Here is a 27,066-nt window from a genome sequence, read left to right as displayed (position 1 = left end):
CCTTGGTAATGAGCCCAACCTCACTCACATGGATCCCACAGAAGCTCTGCACAGACCCTCCAACTTTCACCCGCTCCTCAAGCCCCTCTTTCCCTCCACTTTAGACAGCCCCTTCCCCCGTCCTCAGCCCCAGCCTCCCAATCCCGTCGCCACCACCCAGATCCGCTTCCCCTGCAGAAAGGCCGCCCTGTTGTGGGGACTGGCAGAGTCCATCTCCTCACATAAAGGCTCAGTGAGGCCCGGACACACTGGAATCCAGACAGAATGGAATTTCTCCCTATTTTCTTTACAGCTGAGAAAACACACACAAACACAAGAGCATATTTATTACGATATTTCTATCCCAAAGTTTGTCTTGAAAAAAAAAAAGACGAAGTAAAATTAATTTCTCTGCCCACAACCCATCCCCCCCACCCACCACCACTACCAATGCTCACTCCCTGCCCTTTTCATTCCCGGCCGAAGCCAGGGAGAAAAACAGAGCAGACTCAAGCCCCACAGAGAACCGCTGCTTCCCGGACAACGTCAGGCTTGTTCAGAAAGTGAGGGAAGAAACACAACTCTGAAAACATACAGAGAACTTCCCAGTGAAGGGTGTTCTGAGGGAAGAAGAACAGGCGGCCTTGTGTCTGCACAGTTTCCCTGAGGCTCTAGGAAGAGAGGGCCCTGCAAGTCTAGCCCCTCCTCACAGAGGAGGAGACACCTGACCCTTTAAGCCTCCGGAGGAATAGTTCTTGGCCGTGAGGGATCACACTGGGCCTGAGGAAAAGGCACCTCACGAGCCAGAACCTGGAGTTCCAGATTTTTTTTTTTTTTTACGGCAGCTTCTAAGGAGAAAAATCCCTCAGGAGAAGCTAGGAGCTGCTTCTTAAGCCTTCGGAATTTTCCAGACTTCCTACTCATCCTGTGCCTCACACCTTCATCTCTGAGTCCCCAGCAGCACCCACACAGACAACCCTTTCATTTCTCAGGTGCCCACTGTATGTGGAATGAATGATGGATAGCTGTGGAAAGATCACTCAAGCAACAAACTAAGGGACTTCCCTGGTGGTCCAGCGGCTAAGACTCTGCACTCCCAATTCAGGGGACCTGGGTTCAATCGCTGGTCAGGAAACTAGATCCCACATGCCGCAAATAAAGATCCTGCAACTGAGACCCAGCACAGCCAAAAAATATATATATATATATACATCTAAAAAGAAAAAAAAATTTAAAGATTGACAGACTGGGATCAGCCACGAGGGTCCCCAGAGTCCTGGCCCTACCTACTCCCTTCCCCACAGTCTAAGGGTGAGAACCTCAGAGCCCCTCATCCTCAAATCCGTCCAACCACAGCTGATGGTAACTGAGTCAGCAGAGACTCCTACTGGGTCATGAGACACTGACAGAGTCCAGGTCAGGGCCACTGGCTGCAGCCTCAGTTGGGCATTGCACTCAGCCTGTGAAAGCTCCCTTCCTGTCTTTAGGGCACGTGTCATGGGGTGCAAGTCACAAGTGTCCACAGTGTGACTGCATACTCTAGCCAGCGGTGCCCTGGCCACACTTTGGAACCATCTAGGGAGCTTTAAAAATGTCTGAGGACCAGGCTGAAGCCCAGGTGACTTCAGTGTGCAGCCCAAGTTGAGAACCATCCCTCTGGTTGATCTCTTGTAAGTTCAGATGGGTCTTCTTGAGGTCTGAGTACTCTGGCCCACTCAGTCAGGGTTCCAGTTACACAGGGGGCTCCCTTTATGTTTTGTCATCACAAATTAGTATACTTTGTGGGACAGTTTTCCAACAGAAGACAGTAAGGAAAGTTTGTTTCTCTAATTCATATGAAGTCATTGTTTGGGCCAACAGGGGTTGCTTCAGGGGTCCTGGGCTGTCATTTCTCTCATGGTGCTAGTGATAAAGAACTCGCCTGCTAATGCAGGAGATGTAAGAGAGGCAGATTCAAGCCCTGGTTAAGAAGACCCCCTTGGGGAGAGAATGGCAACACACAGTATTTTTGCCTGGAGAATCCCATGGACAGAGGAGCCTGGCAGGCTACAGTCCATAGGGTCACAGAGTCAGACATGACTAAGTCGACTTAGCACATACCCCACAGAGCAATCTGGGTGAGCATCCTTCCCCTGACTTGAATGAGACCCCTGAATTGTGCCCCAAATCTTGGTACATTCTCTGTCCTGAAACACACAAATTCCTGAATTTGAAGTTGATGGCAGGTTCAGATTTCATCAAGGAGATGGGGTAACTCGTGTCACTTTTCTGGGCCTGGGGAACTGTGTTAGTCAGGGTTCTCCAGAGAAACAGAACTATTTGGTTGTGCATATACATATAGAAAGAGATTTATTCTAAGGAAGTGGCTCACATGATTATGAAGGTTTTTGGCAAGCTAACAAATTGGCTCACATGGTAAAGAATCTGCCTGCAATGTAGGAAACCCAGGTTCAACCCCTGGGTCAGGAAGATTCCCCTGGAGGAGGAAATGGCAACCCATTTCAGTATCCTCACCTGGAGAATTCCATGGAGAGAGAAGCCTGGTGGGCTACAGAGCATAAAGTTGCAAAGAGTTGGACACACCTCAGTGACTAACACTTTGACTTGGCAAGCTAGAGAGCCAGGGTGTGAAACCTTGAAACCAACAAGAAGCAATGTTTCAGTTTAAGTCTGAAGGCAGTTTGGTGAACATCGGGCAAGAGACATTATCTCTTATTTAGGGGAGGGTCAGCCATTTGGGGCAATGCAGGCCTTCAGCTGATTAGGTGAGGCCCACCCACACTGGCAGGGCATCTGCTCTACTTACTCAGTCTGCCGATTTAAATGTTCATCTCCGCCCAAGACACCCTCACAGACACACCCAGAATAACATTTGACCAAATATTTGAGCACCTCATGGACCAGTCAAGTTGACACATAAAATCAACCATCCCAGGGATCCTTTAGGATGAAACTTTACTGGTTAGAAGATGAGAGGTTCCCTAGAAAAAGCAGGAGGAGATAAATTTAATTACAGCCTCACACCAGTAATTAAGGAATCCATGAAGGTTTTATGAAGACAGGATTCTTGGAGAAGATATCTCTCAGATCACAAAGCAGCCTCCTTATTGTTTTTTTTTTCCAATAAAATCTCTTTATTTTCTTTTGTAGTCACATAGGTGAGATAAACAGTAAATCAGTTGAGGGTATTTTATAATCCTTAATGTGTGTGTATGTATGTATACACTAAGTCACTCATTCGTGTCCGACTCTTTATAGCTCTTTAGATAAATATCTGTTGTTTTATTTAATCACAAAAGCTATACATGCTTATCATAGACACTTTTATAAAACATGAAAAAAAATCCAAAGTGCAAAATAAAATTATCCATAAAGCCATTGTTCAAGTATAATCATTATCACTTTTTAAAAATTAGCCTCCTTATTTGATGTTATTTCAGATCCATGGATGAGGAGTTTATCACACTTGTCACGTGACACATGACCCTCAACCTCACTGTATCTGAACCTCCGAATGACGTCTCTGTTCCCCTCTCTTCCAGGTGAACTATGACCACTTTACTCTTGGTGTTTGTGACTCTGAGGGTCATCGCAGCAGCCATCTCAGTAGAAGTTTCAGGTGAGGACATCCCCATGCGTGTCTCATTTACCCAGCAGGCACTGAGGCCTGAACTCAGGAGATGGAGACCAAGCCTGACACTGATAGTCCTGGGCCATCACTTTAGAGGCCCCCTCTCTGACTCTCCTACAGCCCCCAAATTCCCTAAAAATGAGGAATTGTAGGGCCAGTGATATGTGTCCACCCCACTCTATGCTCCCTCTGGGTACCCAGGATGCCCAGAATTCCCTGTCCAGCTGGACCCAAGTCATTTTCAGGGCTGCATGGTTTGCTCCTCTGGGTCCATCCTTCCATGAAAGGACCACCCACCACCACCACCCACCACCACCAATAACACCGTCTGAGCCACCAGAAGGCCAGAGGGAGAGGTGAAGGGGTGGCTGTTCAGACAGAGCTGGGTTGTGAGGGCCTGGATAAATACAGACGCTTCACAGTGCAGAGCCATGAAGGGAAGAAAAGGGGTCCTGATTCCCTCTCCTCCAGCGTGGCCACCACATCCCAATGCAAAACTCTAGGGATCCAAAAATTCTAAATTTGAATCTGGTTTTTAATTTTGAAAGGTATCATTGTCAAATAAGAAGATAGAACATTTTTTTTAAACAATCTGTTGGCTTGATTTATAGCTTTTAAACATTTAGACATATGATCCCTGAGTCTCCACCTGTACTCTTGCCCTGAGACCCTTGAGTACCCAGCTGGCTATACCCTGGGGTGATTTGCCCACACAGGCCAACCTTCTCTTGAGGGTTGGTTGAGAGCTTTAAAAACTGCAGAGCTGGGTGCTGCTGTCACTTCCAGTTGTCCCTGGATAACCATGCGTGCGTGATCAGTCACTGTAGTCATGTCTGACTCTTTGTGACCCCATGGACTATAGCCCACCAGGTTCCTCTGTCCCTAGGATTCTCTAGGCAAGAATACTGGAGTGGATTGCCACACCCGTCTTCAGAGGATCTTCCTGACCCAGGGGTTGAACCTGAGTCTCTTATGTCTCCTGCATCAGCAGGTGGGTTCTTTACCACTAGTGCTACCTGGGAAGAACCTGCCCTGGAGAGCTACCACCACTAAAACCACGCTGTGTGCTGTGCTAGGGTGGAGCCTCAGTGGGATATTTCTGTGAAGGGCCTGCTAGTGATCCCCCAGGATATCAAAAGGTTAGGGCTGGACCCCAAACATTCCTGGCTCCCTTTTTCCTGCCTTGCTATGTATCTGCCACCCACAAATATGTGAAACATTTTTATGGTCAACCTGCAGGCTCTCCTGGAAAAAAAAGTTTGGTAAGTATATGACTGTTCATAAAAGTGCTGTTTTTTCAAAGGCTCTTTCTTTCCAATACCAGGAATATTTTTAACTTCTAAGAGAATTTGCAAACTCTCTGCATCTTCCCTATCAATACTATCTAGGTTTGTTGTCTTTTTTTTTTTTTAATGGAGTCTAATCATATCCCAACCCCACCCCAGGCTGACTCTTTGCAGGCTTAAATGTCTGATTTTCTCTGATGCCTCTCCAACTAGGCCCCTGATCCCCCAACAACAGAAGAGAATGACTAGTCCTTCTGCAAGGTCAGGATGAAGCCCAAAGCAGACCTCCTTAAACGTTTGATATTTTTATATCTTAGCTTTACAAGCTGTATAAATTTTTTCTTCCCCATAGTAATTTTTTCTTGATGTAGTTCAGTCACTAAGTCATGTGCAATTCTTTGCAACCCCATGGACTGCAGCACGCCAGGCTTCTCTGTTCTTCACCATCTCCTGGAGCTCGCTCAGGCTCATGTCCATTGAGTCGGTGATGCCATCCAACCATCTCACCCCCTGTCATCCCCTTCTCCTCCTGCCTTCAGTCTTTCCCAGCATCAGGGTCTTTTCCAGTGAGTCCGCTCTTCACATCAGGTGGCCAAAGTACTGGAACTTCTCCCCCAAAGTAACTTTTTACGAATATTTGAGTCAAACTGTCACTCCAGAAAGATGGGTTCTGTTTATCCCATGGCTTGTAACTCCAGAAAGATGGGTTCTGTTTATCCCATGGCTTGGCATCACCTAGGGTACCCCAGTTTGAGAAACAAAGAGGTACGCCTCTGAATTTCCCGATGGCCCCCTCTGGAACCCTTTCTGGCTCCATAGTTCCCGTCTTGAGACAGAGAGACCAGGGGGTCTTGAAGAAGCTGCTCTGGAAAGGGAATTCCATATGATGCAGGAGGCTTCCCCAGCACCAGCACAGACACTGTCATTTCCAAAAGGACGGACAGAGAGGCTGGGTGGTCCTCTCTGGGCACTAACAGGTCTGTCTCCCGCCCCCGTGTCTCCCCGCACAGAACCTGACAACTCGCTGAGTGTCAGCATCCCTGAACCGTCCCCGCTGCGGGTCCTCCTGGGGAGCTCCCTCACCATCCCCTGCTACTTCATCGACCCCATGCACCCCGTGACCACCGCCCCCTCCACCGCCCCCCTCGCCCCGAGAATCAAGTGGAGCCGCATTTCCAAGGAGAAGGAGGTGGTGCTGCTGGTGGCCACTGAAGGGCGGGTGCGGGTCAACAGCGCCTACCAAGACAAGGTCACGCTGCCCAACTACCCCGCCATCCCCAGCGACGCCACCCTGGAAATCCAGAACCTGCGCTCCAATGACTCCGGGATCTATCGCTGCGAGGTGATGCATGGCATCGAGGACAGCCAGGCCACCCTGGAGGTCGTGGTGAAAGGTGAGATCCTGCCCGGGGGGAACCCTGCTTCACCTACAGAAAAAACCAGAATGCCATCCTCACTGGTGGGCACCCAGGCTGGCTGGCTTGAAAACCCCAGCTCCTCATCCTGCCAGTTTGCACCTCGGTTGAGTTACTTAACTTCAGTTGCTTCCTCTGTAACACAAAGCTGGTAACATCACTCTCACTAGACTTTGAGTGAATTAAATACTCCGTGGCCACAGTCACATGTAATGAATGACAATCTGTGCTTCCCAACAGTCCTGTGATTTGATTGCTTTGTGATCATCCCCATTTTACAGACAAGCAAACTGAGGTTAAGTGACTTGCCTGAAGTTTCCCAGGAAGGGAGCCTGAGCATCTCCTGACTCTCCACCCAGGTGTCCCTCCCCCACTTCCAGTTCCAGAAGCCAAAGAAAGGGATGAGGACTTTCTGGTCCCCTGCCCTCGATGGACTAAGGAATATGGGTGTGTTCTTGGTAGGCTTCAGGACTTCAGTCAGCACCAAGTTTTTCCTGTTGGGTGGTTGTTGTTCATTTGCTCAGTCCTGCAGCATGCCAGGCTTCCCTGTCCTTCACTATCTCCTGGAGTTTTCTCAGACTCATGTCCATTGAGTTGATGATGCCATCCAGCCATCTCATCCTCTGTTTCCCCCTTCTCCTCCTGTCTTCAATCTTTCCCAGCATCAGTGTGTTTTCCAATGAGGTGACGTTTCACATCAGGTGGCCAGAGTGTTGGAGCTTCAGCTCCAGCATCAGTCCTTCCAGTGAATATTCAGGGTTGATTTCCTTTAGGATTGACTGGTTTAATCTCCTTTCTGTCCAAGGGATTCTCAAGAGTCTTCTCCAGCACCACAATTCGAAAGCGTCAATTCTTTGGTGCTCAGCACTCTCCAAAAGGTGGTCTGCTCCTACCTGTGCCTTAAACAAGACTCTCACTGGGATGTCTCTGGGCTGAGGGAGATTCTTTCTGCAAAGCAAATATGGGGTCCTGGAATGATATGAAAAATTATGAGGAAGGCAGATTTTAATCCAAGTCAAATAACCTGATTACCAGAATTATCACAGGTTTCCAAAAAGATGCCTGGTATGGTAATGAGCTCCCTGTTAATAGAAATATTCTAGCAAAGGCAGAAGGACCCCATGCAGATAGGGAGCTAGAATCCACCCATCAGCTAGAGGCCCAGCCCAGATGTCTCTATGCCCCCTTGGCTCTCCCTGAGTCTATGAGGGCCTGGATGAGGGGAGGCCGTGCTGACCTGCCCTCTCGCTCTCCTGTGTCTTGCAGGCATCGTGTTCCATTACAGAGCCATCTCCACGCGCTACACCCTGGACTTTGACAGGGCGCAGCGGGCCTGCCTGCAGAACAGTGCCATCATTGCCACGCCCGAGCAGCTGCAGGCCGCCTATGAGGACGGCTTCCACCAGTGCGACGCCGGCTGGCTGGCCGATCAGACTGTCAGGTGAGCCCCAGGGCCACCATCAGAGTGGAGTGGGAGATGGACTGGAACGCTGACCAGCACTGAGCTGGTGCCAGCCTGACACCAAGGCCAACCTGGGCTGGGGCTAGACAGATGCCTTGGCCAGTTCGAGGTCAGGTCCCAAATCCTTGGTCCTCTGTCCTGTGGTGGATGAGTGATCACTAGCAGCATAGCTCTACATGAGTATTTTCTCCATGCAAATTTTACATCATTATTCTTCCTACTCATTTTTCCCTTTACATCTTTTTAAAATTTTGGTGTTTATATCTTTTTGTGAACCACTTTCTATTCTGTTTTTAATAGGGCAAGACACATGTAAATTAAGCTTTTTGGCTCATTTTCCCCTGAGCACAGCTGCTAAGGGGTGGGTTGCCCAGCAAGGCAGACAGAGCCTTACCTTTAAGGGAGGCTTACATTCATGTAAGGCTTACCTTCGTGTAAGCAAGACTATAAAAGCAAGATGAGACAATTCTTTCGAGGCGGATCAAAGCTCCAAATGCAAAAGCCAGAACCACAAAGCCACAAGAAGAAAACAAAGGGAAATAGCTCTGTAATACTGGGATAGGCAAAAGATCTCAGGATAAAAAAAGCCATTAACCATTAAAAAAAAAAAAAGGCAAGATGATTCAACAGCCTAGCATAGTGGAAGAGACCACACCTCAGATACAGGAGGTATCTATATACCTCAAACCCCAGTTCTGATACTCAGAGGCTGTGTGACTTTGAACAAATTGTTAAACATCTCTGGGCCCCACTTTCTTATGGTTCAGAGTGGTTATAGCACCTTCCTCCTTAGGTTGATATGAGACTCCAATGATACAGAGCAGGGTTCATCAAACTATGGCTCATGGGTCAAGTCCAACCCACTCCTTGTTTCGGTAAACCAAGCTTTATGGGAACATAGCCACACTTGTTCTGTTGTCTGTGGTTGCTTTGTTTGCACTAGGATGGCAAGGTTGAGTGGTTGGTCACAGTGGAGACCCTCTGGCCTGCAAGACCTGAAATATTTACTATTCATCCTTTTACAGAAAAGGTTTGCAAGCCCCTGATAGAACATGTTTGGTACAATAAATTTTCAGTAAAAGGGGCCACCTTCTGTCACCAATAGTGATGAAAACATCTATCTCAATAAAGCTGGGCAAAAACTGTAGAAACAAGTAGCCCACAGATCTCAGCAGGTCCCGGCAAACACACCAGTAAGTCACTGCTTCCTCCCACAAGGGAGTAGGGTACAAGGTCACCGGCCCCCTCTGTCCCCCGAGTGTCACATCCCTGCTTTGGGTTCCCGGCAGGTACCCCATCCACACTCCAAGGGAAGGTTGCTATGGAGACAAGGATGAGTTTCCTGGTGTGAGAACCTATGGCATCCGTGATACCAATGAAACCTATGATGTGTACTGCTTCGCGGAGGAGATGGAAGGTGAGGCCACCCCCTACCCTCCCAAGAGCCCCTTCGGAGGCTCTTCCCCTTCTTCCTGCTGCCCATCCCCTTCTTCCTGCTGCCCATCCCCTTCTTCCTGCTGACTCTTGGAGTCGTGAAGGCCTCTTCCTGGGCAGGGCACTAATCCAGGATACCATACCCTACCTCAACACCCCTCCCAACCCCCCATTCTTCCCCTGAAATACAGACATGTGGGACCAGGGCTTTGCCCAGTTAAAGACCAAACCCAGAGGAACCTGGGGATCTCCCTGGGGACTCAGGGCAGACATGAGAAGGAGCTCCTTACTCTGCCGGCTGTCTTTTGCAGGCGAGGTCTTCTATGCAACATCCCCGGAGAAGTTCACCTTTCAGGAGGCAGCCAACGAGTGCCGGCGGCTGGGTGCCCGGCTGGCCACCACGGGCCAACTCTACCTGGCCTGGCAGGGCGGCATGGACATGTGCAGCGCCGGCTGGCTGGCTGACCGCAGCGTGCGATACCCCATCTCCAAGGCCCGGCCGAACTGCGGGGGCAACCTCCTGGGAGTGAGGACCGTCTACCTGCACGCCAATCAGACGGGCTACCCTGACCCTTCATCCCGCTATGACGCCATCTGCTACACAGGTAGGAATGGCCTGGAGGCATTTCGGAGGGGGAGCTGCCACCAAAATGGGGACCCAGAGGATGAGATCTTAGAATGGGGAGTTGGGTTTTACCTCCTTCAAGTGTCCATTGCGTACCTGAACCCCAAGTCTTAGCACCCCATATTTTCATGGGTTCCTTGGGAAGCTAGAATCACTGCAACCTGCAATAACCAGTCCTATCTCATCAGCCCAGAATTGGGGGAAAACATGAGATTTAGGGACTGTTTTCTCAATTTTGAATCACATTTCTGCCCCTCACTCCTGGGCAGCTCTGACAAAGTCAAGGCCCTGAGCCTCACTTTCCTCATCTGTCTAATGGGAAGATGTGGGGCCTGACTTGAGACCATGCATCACAGGAGGGCGCTGTGATCTGCCCTTTTTTAAATTTTGAAAGCATTTATTTTTTAATTGAAGGATAATTGCTCTACAGAATTGAGCTGCTTTCTGTCAAACAATCAGCCATAAGTATACATATGTCCCCTCCCTCTTGAGCCTCCCTCCCACCTTCCTCTCCACAGTTGCCCTTTTAATTGAATTCACTTCAAAATGAGGGTCATAGTGTTACTTAAGAGTGGGAAAAAGTTTTTGACAAGGACTTTATTGTGAACATTTAGACTAAAACTTTTAAAAATGCTTTTATCCTATATTTTACACTGTCTAGGGTTATTTGTGCAAAAATAGTTAGAATTACCCCCAAAAGCTTCTCTTCACTTTTCAATATTCCCACCACCCTGTTTGCAGTTGTAGCATCCTCATGGATGCTCTCTTTATTAATTACTAAGTGGCTCGTTTGTTCATGACTGAGGCAGGCAGTTCTCTCATGGCACTTTCATCAATTTCATGAGCTCCTGCATCTTTGGGAAGATTTTTTCATTTCTTTTTCTGATTGATTTACATTGTCCCATTGGCTAGTTCTAACATCAGAGGGTCAGCAGGTGCTCACAAGATAGATAAGGAAGCAACTGCCTGGCATTACCCAGGAAGGGATGTTGGAACAAGATGGTGTTAATAAACAGTGAGCTGATTGGTCAGGGTTTTGTGCTATGGTGACTGCGTATTTTTGCAATCTAGGGAACCCCTATAATAAATACTCAAGCTATTGAGGTCTCCAGCAATGGGCCCAGCCAGGTGCCTGGCACACAGTAGGTGCTTTCTTTTCTTAGCAGAGGAGGGGGGCATCTGATATTCATCTCCATCAAGCCAGCCCCAGGCCAAGCACTAATGCCTGTCTCTGCCCCCTGCCCCAGGTGAAGACTTTGTAGACATCCCAGAAAACTTTTTCGGGGTGGGTGGCGAGGAGGACATCACCATCCAGACGGTGACCTGGCCTGACGTGGAGCTGCCCCTGCCCCGAAACATCACCGAGGGTGAAGCCCGAGGCAACGTGATCCTCACGGCGAAGCCCGAATTTGAAGTCTCTCCCACCGTCCCGGAACCCGAAGAGCCTTTCACGTTTGTCCCTGAAGTAAGGGCCACTGCATTCCCCGCAGTGGAGAACAGGACTGGAGAGGGCACCCGGCCCTGGGCCTTTCCCGGAGAGTCCACGCCCGGTCTGGAAGCCCCCACGGCCTTCACCAGCGAGGACCTCGTCGTGCAGGTGACCTTAGCCCCAGGTGCAGCTGAGGTCCCTGGGCAGCCACGACTGCCAGGGGGTAAGTGTCTGCCTCTCAGGGGCTGCATCCAGGGCTGGGGGAAAGGGCTTGGTCTGGGGTCTTCTATGTGCAGTGCAGGAATCGCTCAGTCACTCAGTCATTCCCACTTTTTGCGACCCTACGTACTGTGCCTGCCAGGCTCCTCTGTCCATGGAATTCTCCAGGCAAGGATACTGGAGTGGGTTCCCATTTCCCTTCTCCAGGGGATCTTCCCGGCCCAGGTAATCGAACCTGCGTCTCCTGCACTGGCAGGCAGATTCTTTACCACTGAGCCACCTGGGTGGAAGTTCTTCTGTACTTTCAGCTTTACCTGGGATGCGAGACAAGCGTCCCTCCCCTCAGACTCAGCTCTCCTCACTTGTGAAACAAGGAACAAAGGGGATGGGCCACACCAGTGATGCTTACGCTCTTTTATGTGTGTGCGGCTCTCTGTCCCAAAGCATTTCCTTCAAATGAAGTCAGAGGGAAAAACCAGTGAATGTATCGACAGGTAGAGGTGAAGGGCAAAGGAAAACCAGGGCCCTTCTGCCCACGGGCCCTCCTCGCCCCAACAGGCACTTCCACAGAACAGAGCCGCTGAGCTCAGCTGCACTGGGTACCCTCAGGGCTTCTCACGGCACTGGCCCTCCAGAACAGGGGTCTGCAAACTGGTCCATGGACCAAACCTAGCCCTAGCCCATGTTCCGTTTTTCTGCAGCCCATGAACTAAGAATTAAGAAGCTTTTTAAGTAGTTGAGGGGGAAAGTCCAAAGAAGAATAACATTTTGTGACATATTGTGAAAATTATATAAAATTCAAATTTTAATGTCCACAAATAAAGTTTGACAGGAATAAAGTCACACCCATTTGGTAACATAGTCTGTGGCCATTTAGAGCCCTTTAGGGCTATCAGGACAGGATCAGGTAGATGTACAAACCCCATTTAGCCCTCAAAGTCTGAAATGTGTTCTGTCAGGCTTTTTCCAGAAAACGTTTGCCACCTTGGTTCTGGGATGGTGGTGTTTCAGGTGCTTAATAAATGTCTGGATGGGAACTTCCCTGGTAGTCCAGTGGTTAAGACCCTGCACTTCTAATGCATGGGGCGTGGGTTCAGTCCCTGGTCAGGGAACTAAGATCCCACATGCCAGGCGACCAAAAACTAAATAAATATTTGGATAATTGGGATGTCATGTCACATAGAACTTGGCTGGTTCCAAAACTCAAGTCCATGGAAAGATGTACTGCGGTGGCCTCCATGAGGACCTTGGTAGTATCTCCCCCTGGGGCAAGTCAGATGGAGACCTGCCCTCCACTGCCATCCACCTTCACTCCCATGGTGCCACAAAGTGAGATATCAGCCTGAATCGCCCAGATAAATACAGTATATTGAGAAGGAAGAATTGCTTAGAAATTGGGGGTAAGGCCAACAGTAGCCATGTCCCAGGCTTGGCTCGGGGCTGGAGAGATTCTCACTCCCTCCACATGGCCGCGACCCATAAAGGTGCCAATGGATATGTGGGCATCTAACACAGGAAACGACAAGAACGTGAGGGAGACTCAGATTGGGGATCTGTCTGCAACTGGACACGAACTGGCCAGTCACCCAGGGAAGTGTCAAAATCCAATGTGTGTCCAGTTAAATGCAACAGGGGAGGCAGAGTGAGTGGGGGTTCATGGACAGGCTGTGTGCTGTGCTCGTCCCCAGACATATACCCAGTGCACCCGCACAAACTCTTGCAGCCGTTTTCCGGAGGACCACCTACCCCCTGAACCCGGGACTTTGGGCCAAGTGGAAGAAAGGCAGTGGTTTGATTGATTTGTTTGATTTCTTCTTTGTCCTTCTCTGTATTTTCTGAATGCTCTGCACTGATCACTTATTCTTTTTATACTAAGAGCAAGTGCCTTTATTTTAAAGAGTCCGGGGACAAATGAGCAGCCTGGAGTGAGGAAGCCAGAATGAAGGGTTGGGGACACCCATGGCAGAAAGGTCCTAGAAGGCTTTCTCAGGAAGGTGGATTTCAGGAGCAGTTTGAACAAGCAGAGATTACCAGCTTGACAAGGAATCAGATGAGGAGTAGAAAAGGAAGGAGGGGGTGAAAGGAGGCCATTCCTCAAGGAGCCAGGGCTCCTTCCACACCTGCAAAGCCTTGAGAACCAGGTACCATGGACCCTGGCATGGTAGCCCTTGGCCCATGCCCTGATCCTGACCTGTCTCACCTTCTCTCCCTCTCCTCCCCACCCAGGAGTCGTGTTCCACTACCGCCCGGGCTCCTCCCGCTACTCGCTGACCTTTGAGGAAGCCAAGCAGGCCTGCCTGCGCACCGGGGCCGTCATCGCCTCACCCGAACAGCTCCAGGCCGCCTATGAAGCAGGCTACGAGCAGTGTGACGCCGGCTGGCTGCAGGATCAGACAGTCAGGTGAGACGAGCTGGGCTCCCCTCCCCATCCAAACCCAACCGTGCGAGGTCAGGCTTGGGGAGCCTGAGCCTGTGGCACCCACCACCGAGCGGGCACCCGCCACACTGTGTGCTCCGTTAATTAGTGGCTCCTGGCTGACCCCTTAATTTCTCCCCCAGAACCAAGACGTATTCTGAGAGGGTGGGAATGGGTCCCAGGAGACATTAGCTCCTTGGTCATTTCTCCTCAAAAAACATATTGAGAGCTCCCTGTCAAGCCCCCCAGTCCTCCCCAGCCTGACCCTTCCATGCCATGGGCTTTCTTCTGAAGCCAGGAATCCCTCAATTGCCCTCAGGCGGCCCTACCCCCAGCTGCACAGGGAGCATGTTGCATGAGAGACTCCTTCCTGTTTTATTTTTTATTTTTTTGGCTGCACTGGGTCTTCGCTGCTGCTTGTGAACTTTCTCTGGTTGTGGCAAGTGGGGGCTACTCTCTAGTTACTCATTGTGGTGGCTTCTCTCGTTGCGTAGCATGGGCTCTAGGGTGCACGGGCTCAGTAATTGTGGCACATGGGCTTAGTTGCCCCACAGCATATGGGATCTTCCCAGACCAGGGATTGAACCTGTGTCCCCTGCACTGGCAGGCAGATTCTTAACCACTGGCGCACCAGGGAAGTCCTCCTTCCTGGTTTGAATCCTCCAGGAGACCTGCCGCCTCACCCTGGGGCCCTGCATCCCCAGTTTTCCAGAACAAACTCTCATCTGCCCCTCCCACCCTTCCCTGCAGATACCCCATTGTGAGCCCGCGGACCCCCTGTGTGGGTGACAAGGACAGCAGCCCAGGGGTCAGGACCTACGGCGTGCGGCCACCATCAGAAACCTACGATGTCTACTGCTACGTGGACAGACTCGAGGGTACAGGCCCTGTTCTCAAATTTCAGGCTGTGGATGGGTGAGGGAGCTGATGGGGAGATATAGCAGAGGGCGAGTCACCATCTACCTAGTCCCGTTCTCACCTGGGCAGGCAACCAGGAAAGGATCCTACTTAAGAAAGAAGGCCTTCCCAGTCCCCCTCTCAGGCCAGGCCCCTTGTCTGCCTCCCAGATGGTCCACATGGATTCCCCAGCATTGCAGGGAAGCACTGGTTTCTTGAAAAGGCAATAAGTTCTATAGACAAGTGAATTAAAATGTTATATGTACCTTCTGCCTCATTGAGCATCTCAATGCCCATGAACAAATCAAAGACTCTGAGAAGTCCTGCATTAAAAAAAAAAAAAACCTCTTCAACTCTGCTTAACCAAGCATCACCCAAGCTTAAAGAAACACAGACCCTTGTTTGGTCTTATTTCTTATCATTTCAATTAAAATCACCAAATCACTGTCCCACTGAACCCAGTCTTGGAAATGCTGGTATTCTGGAGAGATTTCAACACTGCCACTCACTTGTTTGGGGACCTGGGCAAGTTACTTAACCTCTCTAGGCCTCAGTTTCCTCATCCATAAAATGGAGCTGATTTATGCTTATATCAGAGACTTCACTGAGTATTAAATGAGATGTGCATAAAAAGTGCCTGGTATAAGCAGGTGTTCAGTAAATGTGAACTTCCTCCCCCCAGATCAGACACAGACCCCAGTATTGTTCTGGGTGTTGGGCCTCCAACCCCTAAGAGTGGCCACAGGCCCTGCTCCCTGAGTTCACAAGATGCGGGTGGGGCCACAGGTCCATAGCATTCAGTGCTCCATGATTCAGTGCTGAGGTTTAGGGGAGCACGGAGGTGCCCAGGAGTGCCTCTCTTAGGCAGAAGAGGGGGTGCCTGTGACTGGAGAATCCAGAGAGAAGGAGGGGAGGTTGTTCAGATGGAGCGTGACTAACTCGTCTTAGTGCAGCCGGCCTGCCCCAGGGTGAGCAGCGGCTGCTCTGGCCATGGGCACGGAGGCTCACACCTGCCACCTGCCTCTACCCCCAGGGGAGGTGTTCTTTGCCACACGCCTGGAGCAGTTCACCTTCCGGGAAGCCCAGGAGTTCTGTGAATCCCAAAACGCCACGCTGGCCACCACGGGCCAGCTCTACGCTGCCTGGAGCCGCGGTCTGGACAAGTGCTACGCCGGCTGGCTGTCCGACGGCAGCCTCCGCTACCCCATTGTCACCCCGAGGCCCGCCTGCGGCGGCGACAAACCAGGCGTGAGAACCGTCTACCTCTACCCCAACCAGACGGGCCTCCTGGATCCGCTGTCCCGGCACCACGCCTTCTGCTTCCGAGGTTTGTGTCCTCATCTCCCCTCCGGCCCCCCTCTGTCTTGGGGGTGACTCCCCCGGACTCGTCCCTCCTGATCTTTGCCCATCCATCACAGCATAGAGGACAAAGTCAGTCCATCTGGATGGGGTGACCTTAGGCTTTGACTCCATGGCAAGTACACCCTTCTAATGTGCACCCAGAGACACATAAAGAGAAACAAGTAAGAACTTGGGCTCTAAAATCGGGCAAATCTGAATTTTAGTTATGACTCTGCTGCTTTGTAGCTGTGTGACCTTAGGCAAGTCACTTAGTCTCTCTGTTTCTCTGCTTTCTCTATAAAATAATGATATAATATTTCCTACCTTGAATTGTTGCTGGAAGGATTAACTGGGGTAATGCATACAGAACACTTAGCATAGTACCTGGGAAATACTAAATGCTCAATAAATGTTAGCTTTGCAAATAACACACATATATGTTGTGTGTATGTGTGTATATAAGTATACATACAGTTTTGATTTGTACAGCCTGGTCAAACTTTCATCTGCTTCTAAATATTTCTGTGATGAGTTTAGTCAAATTATTCTTCACTAAGCACCAAAAATTCACATCTCTAACTGACCCGTGCTGAGGATTCTATGCCATGTTACCAGAGTTCTGAGAGGGATGTCATCGACTCAGTGGGCATGGCCAGGCCATGGCCAAGGCCTGGCTGGGCTCTGATTGGATGAGTTCTTACAGGGTCCATGGGTCCAGATGCACTGCCCAGAATGTAGATTGTAGTACTGGCTTGTGCCATATTTTACATATTATACATCAAAACTCAGTATATTTATAACTTCCTGTGCATATGTAATTATTTCAAAATAAAGTTAATTTTTTAAAAAACTCCCCAAGGGACTTCCCTGGCAGTCCACTAGATAAGACTTAGCCTTCCAATGCAGGGAGCCTGGGTTCAATCCCTGGTCAGGGAGCTAGGATCCCACATGCCTTGTGGCCAAAAAAACAAAACATAGAACAGAAACAATATTGTAACAGATTCAATAGAGACTTTAAAAATGGTCTAAATTTTTTAAAAAAGGATCTTTAAAAAAAAAAAAACACCTTGAATGACCCAAAGTTTCCAAGACTTTCAGTGCTAAGTCGCTTCAGCCATGTCTGACTCTTTGAGATGCTATGGACCATAGCCCACCAAGATCCTGTCTATGGGATTCTGCAGGCAAGAATACTGGAGTGGGTTGCCATGCCCTCCACCAGGGGATCTTCCTGACCCATGAATCAAACCCATGTCTCTTATGTCTCCTGCATTAACAGACCGGGTTCTTTACCATTAGCCCCACCTGGGAAGCCCCAGGATCACCTTTTAAAACCTAATTCAAAGAAAGTTCAGTCTCACTTTGCCAGTCAAGAAAGCCAATACCTTCCCAGAGGATTTGATGAGGCCCTTGACCCAGCACCCCTCTCCTTGCTCTGGACATCAGAAGCAAGCCAATTAGCCCCCCAATAAATTCTCAGCCAAGCATTTCTACCATCCATCCCCAACCCTCTGTAGACTCAGCCTTTTATACATCTGCTGAGAAACCTGGCTTCCTTCCCGACAAGCCTGCTAAACCAGAACAGTTACTCCCAGTCAATGAATCCTGCCTTCACCAGCCAGTGCCAGGATGGCTTCATGCATGTTAAATAGCACTCTCCTGATTTTGATCCAGACACACTTGGAACATAATTTCTGTCCAAGAAAGTCAGCATCATTGCAGTACTTAAGAGCAGAGTGTCTGACATCAGATTGTGCTGTGTGCACAGTAGCTCAGTCGTGTCCAACTCTTTTGCGACCCCATGGACTATAGCCTGTCAGGCTCCTCTGTCTATGGAATTCTGCAGGCAAGAATACTGGAGCAGATTGCCATTTCCTCTTCCAGGGGATCTTCCTGACCCAGGGATCAAGCCCACATCTCTTGCATTGCCTGCATCAGCAGGTGGATTTTTTACTAATACACCACCTGGGAAGCCCCCCGGCACCAGATACTTGGGCCTATAGACTAGATCTGTTACTTAGAAGCTACTGACACTGGAAAGGTCACTTAACCTTAGTGTCCCTGTTTGTAAGTGAGATAATGTATCTCTCTCACGTGGTTCTTGTGGGATAAACTTATTTTATCTTATTGTTAAATATTTGCTTATTTATTTGGCTGTGCTGGGTCTTAGTTACGGCATGCAGGATCTTTAGTTCTGACAGGAGGGATCTTTAGTTGCTCCACGCGAACTCTTAGTTGCAGTGTATGGGATCTGGTTTCCTGACCTGGAATTAAACCCAGGCTCCAGCATTGGGAGCACTGAGTCTCAGCCACTGGATTACCAGGGAAGTCCCCTAAGATTTTATGCATCGATGCATCACACCTTTAAACAATGCCTGGCATGTATAATAGATTCTGCAAAAGAGGTGCCCCAGACCACCCTGAAATAAAGTGCTGATGGTGTGTGCATATTGATATAGTTGAAGCAAACAGCTCTTATTAATTAAGGACAAACATCATCTCACTGGACTGGGTAGGGATTGGAAGGCCAAGGACCAGCAAGATTTGTGCACAGGCTTGGCCCACCTCATGGTCCCCTGTGTCCCTTGAAGAAGGGCCAGCCTGAGGTGGGTCACTGGTAAGAAGGAGCCGCCAGCCCTCACCACCCATATCCCCTTTAGGTGTTTCAGTGACGCCCTCTCCAGGAGAAGAGGAGGGTAGCACACCCACAGCAGGCCCTGACGTGGAGGATTGGATCGTGACCCAAGTGGGGCCTGGCGTGGCTGCTGTCCCCGTTGGGGAGGAGACGACTGCAACCCCAGGCTTCACCGTTGAGCCAGAAAACAAGACGGAATGGGAACTTGCCTACACCCCAGCGGGCACTTTCCCATTACCAGGTCCATCCGGGCTCTCCTGCAAGTCCTGCTGCCTCCCTGGGCTAGGGTGTGGCCTGGATGGGGGGAGGAGAGGGTGTTCTCTCCCTGGGACCTGTGCTCTATTTCCCCAGCCCTGACCCCCAGCCCTGACATTATCTAAGTGTGCTGCCATGGGCAACCTCAGCCATCTCAGCAGGCATCAAGGACCAACTCCTAAAGGAGAAAAAGGGCAGCTTTGTTCATAAAACATACCTCTTCTCTCTCTCTCTCTCTCTCTCTCTCTCTCTCTCTCTCTCTCTCTCTCTGCACTCAGTTATCTTCCAGCTACACACCCCAAATGCCCAGCACTGTATCAACTGGAGGACTTTCACTTACTCTGTGCTCCTGCATTCAGACCTCTACTCTCTAAACTCTTAAAACTCTTGTGGGAGGGACTCCAACAGAGGGGAAAGGACCTGGGAGGGGGTGGCTGTTGGCAGTCCCACTGTGACCTGTCTTCTTCTCTTGTTTCTCCTTTTGGGTCCTTTTTTGGGCCAGGTGTCCCCAGTCAGAACTTCCTGAGAAACAGCTGTCATGATTAAATCACATGGGACTTGCTGGGATGAAAACCACAGACTTCAAACACTATTAGAAAGAGCATTTAGTAGGCATCAGGTTTAGGAACTCCTGGCTTACAGGAACATTAATAGCACCCACCCCACAACCCCCACCATTGCAGACCTTCTCAGAGCCTTAGATGTGCTAATATGCTCTGTGAAGCAGAGAGGGCTGTGTATTCAATGGGTCCCAAATGAATCTGACCACAGGGTCTTTTTTGTTTTTTCATGGAACGTTTTTAACATGGCTCTCTTTGGGTAAGACTGATTTATAGTGATGCACAGTAACCTGTGTGTACCTAGCAGAGTCAGTTTGCCCAGGGTCACGTGCATTTGAAGACAGGAATATATATGAAAGCTTCCCACTAATTCACCTAGTCATTCAGTCAGTGCACAGTTCCCAAGCAATTTGGCCGCACCAAGTGCTCCTCTGGGTGCTGGAAATGCAAACCCGGAAGGTAAAGTTGCATCAGTGGAGTAAGTAGAATTTTCACTCAGAGACCTCACCCAGCAGTCACACCTGCTCCAGGCCCTTTCCTCACCCTTCACCAGGACAGGAAGAACTGAGTCCTCTTAGGCATGAGTGTGTGGCTTGGCACAGAACTCAGGAAGCCAGTAACAGAAGTTATTCATGGGAGGGGACTCCAGTGGCCCCACAGAAATATTTCCCAATATTTCGTCAGTTCCCTACCACTTCACTGATTTGAGCCCTATGGGGAACCATCTCTACTGCTGTTAACTCTGGACCTTTTTCTTTAAGTTGACTTGCTTTTGACAAGAAACCAAAAATGTAATGTCTGTAAGTGGCTATTTTCTGATTTGTGGTGTGTGTATATATTTATGTGTATATGTATGCATGCGGGGGACTTCCCCGGTGGCTCAGTGGTAAAGAAACTGCCTGCAATGCAGGAGACCTGGGTTTAAGTCCTGGATAGGGAAGATACCCCTGGAGGAGGGTATGGCAACCCACTCCAGTATTCATGCCTGGAGAATCCCATGGACAGGGGAGTCTGGCGGGCTGCAGTCTATGGGGTTGTAAAGAGTCAGAGACTACTGAAGTGACAGAGCGTGCACGCACGCATGTATATGTGTGTTTAAATAGATAGATAAATATCCATCTAAAATCCTCTTGCATGCATACCACCACTGCTCCTGAGCTCCTTGCCCTTATCCAGAATTCTCCTTTAAGTGAAGGTAGGCTGTGAGCCTGACCACTGGGACCCAGCACCCTCTGTGCTCAGGTTCTCTGTCTGGGAAATTAGCCCAAAAATATATGCAAGGTACAATCCCAGCTAGTTATTTTTCAATGCCAAAGGAAACAGGACAGAAAGGAAATAATGTAACCATAATTATTTAGAGTTATGGGGTTTCTTTCTTTTCTCTCTCTCTCTCTCTCTTCCAAATCCTCTCTATTAGCCCTATTAGGGCTCTCAAAATGGAAAAAGTTGATGTATTTTTGAAAATATCCCTCTTGGCCTCAGAGGGATAAGTTCTGGTGCACAATTCTCATTTACAAGGATTATCAGCATGGTCAGGATATTAAAATCATTGTGCCATGTCCTGCCCCAGAATTCCTAATTCAGTGGAGCTGGGGAGGGACCTGAGAATCTCCTTTTCTGTCCATCTCCCAGCTGATGCAGTGCTGATGGTCCAAAAACCACACTTTAAAAATCATAGTTCTAGATAAATGAGGTGATAATGTAGAAGCACTTGAAAGAAGGTGACCTTGATTGCCTTCAACGGCAGCCAGGCTCTCACATACTCTGACTTGTGTGGGTGGCACCCCCTAGAGTCTCACAAAGCAGAGCCTGAGGGTGGTGGGAAGCTTTCTGGTCCCTATTCTCCCAAGTGTCTGTGCAAGGGTCCATTAGAAAATGTCTAGACACATCTCTGAGCTCTTGAGGAAAAAGTCTTACTGTGGAAGGAATGGAGTTCAGCTTCTCTGCATGAGCTTAAAATGGGCAGAGTTACTAAATTCACATCTCGTCTTTCTTCTTCCTTTCCTCCAGGGGATCCCTCCTACATGGCCTCCCACTGGCGCAGCAACAGAGGAGCACACAGAAGGCCCTTCTGCAACGGAAGTGCCCTCAGCCTCAGAGAAGCCTTTCCCCTCAGAGGAACCATTCCCCCCAGAGGAACCATTCCCCTCAGAGAAGCCATTCCCCCCAGAGGAACTGTTCCCCTCAGAGAAGCCATTCCCCTCAGAGAAGCCGTTCCCCTCAGAGGAACCATTCCCCTCAGAAAAACCATTCCCCCCAGAGGAACTGTTCCCCTCAGAGAAGCCGTTCCCCTCAGAGAAGCCATTCCCCTCAGAGAAGCCATTCCCCCCAGAGGAACCATTCCCCTCAGAGAAGCCATTCCCCCCAGAGGAACCATTCCCTTCAGAGAAACCAATCCCCTCAGAAGAGCCTTTCACCTCAGAGAAGCCATTTCCCTCAGAGGAGCCATTCCCCTCAGAGGAGCCATCCACACTTTCAGCCCCAGTGCCCAGCAGGACTGAGCTGCCAAGCTCTGGGGAGGCATCTGGGGTGCCCGAAGTCAGTGGTGACTTCACAGGCAGTGGAGAAATTTCAGGACACCTAGACTTAAGTGGGCAGCCCTCAGGGGAAAGTGCAAGTGGACTGCCCTCTGAAGACCTTGACTCCAGTGGGCTCACCTCTACAGTGGGCTCAGGCCTGCCTGTGGAAAGTGGACTGCCTTCAGGGGAAGAAGAGAGAATTACATGGACCAGTGCTCCTAAAGTTGACAGGTTGCCCTCTGGGGGTGAGGGCCCAGAAGTTTCTGCTTCTGGAGTAGAGGACATCAGTGGACTTCCTTCTGGAGGAGAGGTTCATCTAGAGATCTCTGCCTCTGGAGTAGAGGACCTAAGTAGACTTCCTTCTGGAGAAGGTCCAGAAATCTCTGCCTCTGGAGTAGAGGACCTCAGTGGACTTCCTTCTGGAGAAGAAGGTCATCTAGAGATCTCTGCCTCTGGAGTAGAAGACCTCAGTGTAATTCCTTCTGGAGAAGGTCCAGAAGTCTCTGTTTCTGGAGTAGAGGACCTCAGTGGACTTCCTTCTGGAGAAGGTCCAGAAGTCTCTGTTTCTGGAGCAGAGGACCTCAGTGGACTTCCTTCTGGAGAAGGTCCAGAAGTCTCTGTTTCTGGAGCAGAGGACCTTAGTGGACTTCCTTCTGGAGAAGGTCCAGAAGTCTCTGTTTCTGGAGTAGAGGACCTCAGTGGACTTCCTTCTGGAGAAGGTCCAGAAGTCTCTGTTTCTGGAGCAGAGGACCTCAGTGGACTTCCTTCTGGAGAAGGTCCAGAAGTCTCTGTTTCTGGAGCAGAGGACCTCAGTGGACTTCCTTCTGGAGAAGGTCCAGAAGTCTCTGTTTCTGGAGCAGAGGACCTCAGTGGACTTCCTTCTGGAGAAGGTCCAGAAGTCTCTGTTTCTGGAGCAGAGGACCTTAGTGGACTTCCTTCTGGAGAAGGTCCAGAAGTCTCTGCTTCTGGAGTAGAGGATCTCAGCAGACTTCCTTCTGGAGAAGTTCCAGAAGTCTCTGCCTCTGGAGTAGAGGACCTCAGTAGACTTCCTTCTGGAGAAGGTCCAGAAGTCTCTGCCTCTGGAGTAGAGGACCTCAGTAGACTTCCTTCTGGAGAAGGTCCAGAAGTCTCTGCCTCTGGAGTAGAGGACCTCAGTAGACTTCCTTCTGGAGAAGTTCCAGAAGTCTCTGCCTCTGGAGTAGAGGACTTCAGCAGACTTCCTTCTGGAGAAGGTCCAGAAGTCTCTGCCTCTGGAGTAGAGGACCTCAGTAGACTTCCTTCTGGAGAAGGTCCAGAAGTCTCTGCCTCTGGAGTAGAGGACCTCAGTGTTCTTCCTTCTGGAGAAGGTCATCTCGAAATCTCAGCCTCTGGAGTAGAGGACCTCAGCGTTCTTCCTTCTGGAGAAGGTCCAGAAGTCTCTGCCTCTGGAGTAGAAGACCTTGGTGTTCTTCCTTCTGGAGAAGGTCATCTAGAGACCTCTACCTCTGGAGTAGAGGACCTCAGTAGACTTCCTTCTGGAGAAGGTCATCTAGAGACCTCTACCTCTGGAGTAGAGGACCTCAGTAGACTTCCTTCTGGAGAAGGTCATCTAGAGACCTCTACCTCTGGAGTAGAGGACCTCAGTAGACTTCCTTCTGGAGAAGGTCCAGAAGTCTCTGCCTCTGGAGTAGAGGACCTTGGTATTCTTCCTTCTGGAGAAGGTCATCTAGAGATCTCTGCCTCTGGTGTAGAGGACCTCAGTAGACTTCCTTCTGGAGGAGAGGATCATCTAGAGACTTCTGCTTCTGGAGTAGGGGACCTTAGTGGACTTCCTTCTGGAAGGGAAGGTCTGGAGATCTCTGCTTCTGGAGCTGGGGATCTTAGTGGGTTGATTTCTGGAAAAGAAGACTTGACTGAGTCAGCTTCTGGAGCCTTGGACCTTGGCAGAATACCTTCTGTAACTCTAGGAAGTGGGCAAGCTCCAGAAGCAAGTGGTCTTCCTTCTGGATTTAGTGGTGAGTATTCTGGGGTGGACCTTGGAAGTGGCCCATCATCTGGCCTTCCTGACTTCAGTGGACTTCCATCTGGGTTCCCAACTGTCTCCCTAGTGGATACTACATTGGTGGAAGTCGTCACAGCCACCACAGCAGGTGAACTAGAAGGAAGGGGAACCATTGACATCAGTGGTGCTGGAGAAACATCTGGGCTGCCCTTCAGTGAGTTGGACATTAGTGGAGGAGCAAGCGGACTCTCTTCAGGAGCTGAACTCAGTGGCCAAGCATCTGGGTCGCCTGACATCAGTGGGGAAACCTCTGGATTCTTTGGTGTCAGTGGACAGCCCTCAGGGTTTCCTGACATTAGTGGGGAGACTTCCGGGCTTCTTGAGGTCAGTGGACAGCCATCAGGGTTTTCTGGAGAAATATCTGGCATGACTGAGCTTAGTGGACTGCCCTCTGGACAACCAGAAATCAGTGGAGAAGCTTCTGGAATTCTTTCTGGCCTTGGTCCACCATTCGGCATAACCGACCTGAGTGGAGAAGCACCTGGGATCCCTGATCTCAGTGGGCAACCATCGGGTTTGCCAGAGTTCAGTGGGACAACATCTGGGATCCCTGACCTGGTTTCCAGTGTCATGAGTGGCAGTGGTGAATCTTCTGGCATTACGTTCGTGGACACCAGTTTGGTTGAAGTGACCCCAACGACATTTAAAGAAGAAGAAGGCTTAGGATCTGTGGAACTCAGTGGCCTACCTTCAGGAGAGGCAGATCTCTCAGGCACATCTGGGCTAGTGGATGTCAGTGGACTGTCTTCTGGAGCAATTGACTCCAGTGGGTTTACGTCCCAGCCTCCAGAATTCAGTGGCCTGCCAAGCGGAGTAACTGAGGTCAGTGGAGAAGCCTCCAGAGCTGAGAGTGGGAGCAGCCTGCCCTCCGGAGCATATGACAGCAGTGGACTTCCGTCTGGTTTCCCCACTGTCTCTTTTGTAGACAGGACTTTGGTGGAATCTGTAACCCAGGCTCCAACTGCCCAAGAAGCAGGAGAAGGGCCTTCAGGCATTCTGGAACTTAGTGGTGCCCCTTCTGGAGCACCAGACATGTCTGGAGACCATTTGGGATCTTTGGACCAAAATGGGCTTCAGTCTGGGCTAGTGGAGCCCAGTGGGGAGCCTGCAAGTACTCCATATTTTAGTGGGGACTTTTCTGGCACCACTGATGTAAGTGGGGAATCCTCGGCAGCCACGAGCACCAGTGGGGAGGCCTCCGGACTTCCAGAAGTTACGTTAATCACATCTGAGTTGGTGGAGGGTGTTACTGAACCAACTGTTTCCCAGGAACTGGGCCAGAGACCCCCCATAACATACACCCCCCAGCTTTTTGAATCCAGTGGTGAAGCCTCTGCATCTGGGGATGTGCCAAGGTTCCCTGGATCTGGGATAGAAGCGTCTTCAGTCCCAGAATCCAGCGGTGAGATGTCAGCCTATCCCGAGGCTGAGGTGGGAGCGTCTGCTGCCCCCGAGGCAAGCGGAGGAGCTTCTGGGTCCCCTGACCTGAGTGAAACCACCTCCACCTTCCATGAAGCTGATCTGGAGGGAGCCTCAGGCCTGGGAGCAAGTGGCAGCTCCTCAGCCTTTCCACAAGGCCCCACGGAGGGCTTGGCCACCCCGGAAGTGAGTGGAGAGTCAACCACCACCTTTGACGTGAGCGTAGAGGCATCAGGCTCACCTTCCACCACTCCCCTGGCTTCTGGAGACAAGACTGACACCAGCGGAGACCTGTCTGGCCACACCTCAGGGCTGGATATTGTCATCAGCACCACCATCCCAGAATCCGAGTGGACTCAGCAGACCCAGCGCCCTGCAGAGGCGCGTCTAGAAATCGAATCCTCAAGCCCCGTGCACTCAGGAGAAGAGAGCCAAACAGCTGACACAGCCACCTCCCCAACTGATGCTTCTATCCCAACCTCTGCAGGAGGGACAGATGATTCAGAGACAACCACAACAGGTACAGTTGGGATTATTTTCCTTTAAGTGGGTCGGAGTGATTCAGACTGTAGCATGGTAGGAAGCAGTGTCAACTCAAGGTTGTGAGCTGTGCAGGCTTAGGCAAGTTTCTTAACCTCTCTGAGCCTCATCTGTAAAACAGCAATAGTACCAGGGGAGAGTAAATGAGATATAAATATGTCGAGAATGAGGCTATCTTTTGCACACAGTACACACTTGTAGGTTCACAATTGTTACGGTCACAGTAGAGTTACATCACACAAACATTTATATGTGAACTCAACTATCTGTACTTGGCACAAGAAGTACTGTTTAGATAGTACTGGAAATTCTTCTCCTGTCCCTGGCCCATGGAATGAGTGTGAAAGGAGAGAATGAATCTGCTGATGACATTTATGTGCCAATATTTACTTTGTGCAGGGTTAAAACCTGCACAGTTCAAGAAACTATGATGCATCACTTCAGCTGTGTCATGCCTTTGGACCCTGGGTCCTCACCCCAACTCTGTGCAAGTGAACCCTCCTCTGTACTGTAGTGATGGTCTCGCCTTGACACAAACCCAGCAGCTGCTGATTTTCCTTTATTTTCTGGGACCCCTTGCATCCCCCTGTGTACTGAGAGTCCAGTCAGAGAATTCAGCCCTGCCAGAAGCAGGGGCTCAGGAGGAGGATAGTCCCCAGAAATCATGTTGACCCAAAACCAGCCTTGTGGGTTTCTGTGGCCTGGGGCCCCACCCTGGAGGTCTTGGAGGCTGCGCTGTACCCCAGGCAGCTACATTCTTGATGCCCAGCGTCTCCCTGGGGGTTGCAGCCTCCACCAGTTCCTGTGTGAGAAGCCCTGTTGTGCTGGGACCCGCCAGGAGATGGAGGGACACGTTATACGCCTGTGCCCCCTGGCCACACTGACAAGCACTGCGACGTAGGTAAGACCCTCGGTGGCCATGGAGGTGCAGACAGAAGGGTCAGGAGAAGGCGTCCGAGGTCACCT

General features: G+C 50.2%; 1 protein-coding gene across 1 annotated transcript in view; it reads left to right on the top strand.

Moving 5' to 3' along the window:
- The window catches only part of ACAN (aggrecan), a 69,388-nt gene that overhangs the window by 24,454 nt on the left and 17,868 nt on the right, over window positions 1–27,066 (top strand). Inside the window, exons 2-12 of the mRNA XM_070478364.1 lie at window positions 3,522–3,598; window positions 5,907–6,290; window positions 7,578–7,752; window positions 9,063–9,190; window positions 9,519–9,812; window positions 11,080–11,484; window positions 13,707–13,881; window positions 14,647–14,774; window positions 15,827–16,120; window positions 18,792–19,005; window positions 21,591–26,080. Coding sequence (XP_070334465.1) covers window positions 3,529–3,598; window positions 5,907–6,290; window positions 7,578–7,752; window positions 9,063–9,190; window positions 9,519–9,812; window positions 11,080–11,484; window positions 13,707–13,881; window positions 14,647–14,774; window positions 15,827–16,120; window positions 18,792–19,005; window positions 21,591–26,080 — 6,757 coding nt within the window. The 5' untranslated portion in view covers window positions 3,522–3,528. The remainder of the gene's footprint in view (window positions 1–3,521; window positions 3,599–5,906; window positions 6,291–7,577; window positions 7,753–9,062; window positions 9,191–9,518; window positions 9,813–11,079; window positions 11,485–13,706; window positions 13,882–14,646; window positions 14,775–15,826; window positions 16,121–18,791; window positions 19,006–21,590; window positions 26,081–27,066) is intronic.

Source organism: Odocoileus virginianus, chromosome 16 (genome assembly GCF_023699985.2).
Source record: "Odocoileus virginianus isolate 20LAN1187 ecotype Illinois chromosome 16, Ovbor_1.2, whole genome shotgun sequence".
Taxonomy (NCBI): domain Eukaryota; kingdom Metazoa; phylum Chordata; class Mammalia; order Artiodactyla; family Cervidae; genus Odocoileus; species Odocoileus virginianus.
The sequence above is the reverse complement of the archived record's forward strand: the minus strand, read 5'-3'. Positions and strand labels throughout refer to the sequence as shown.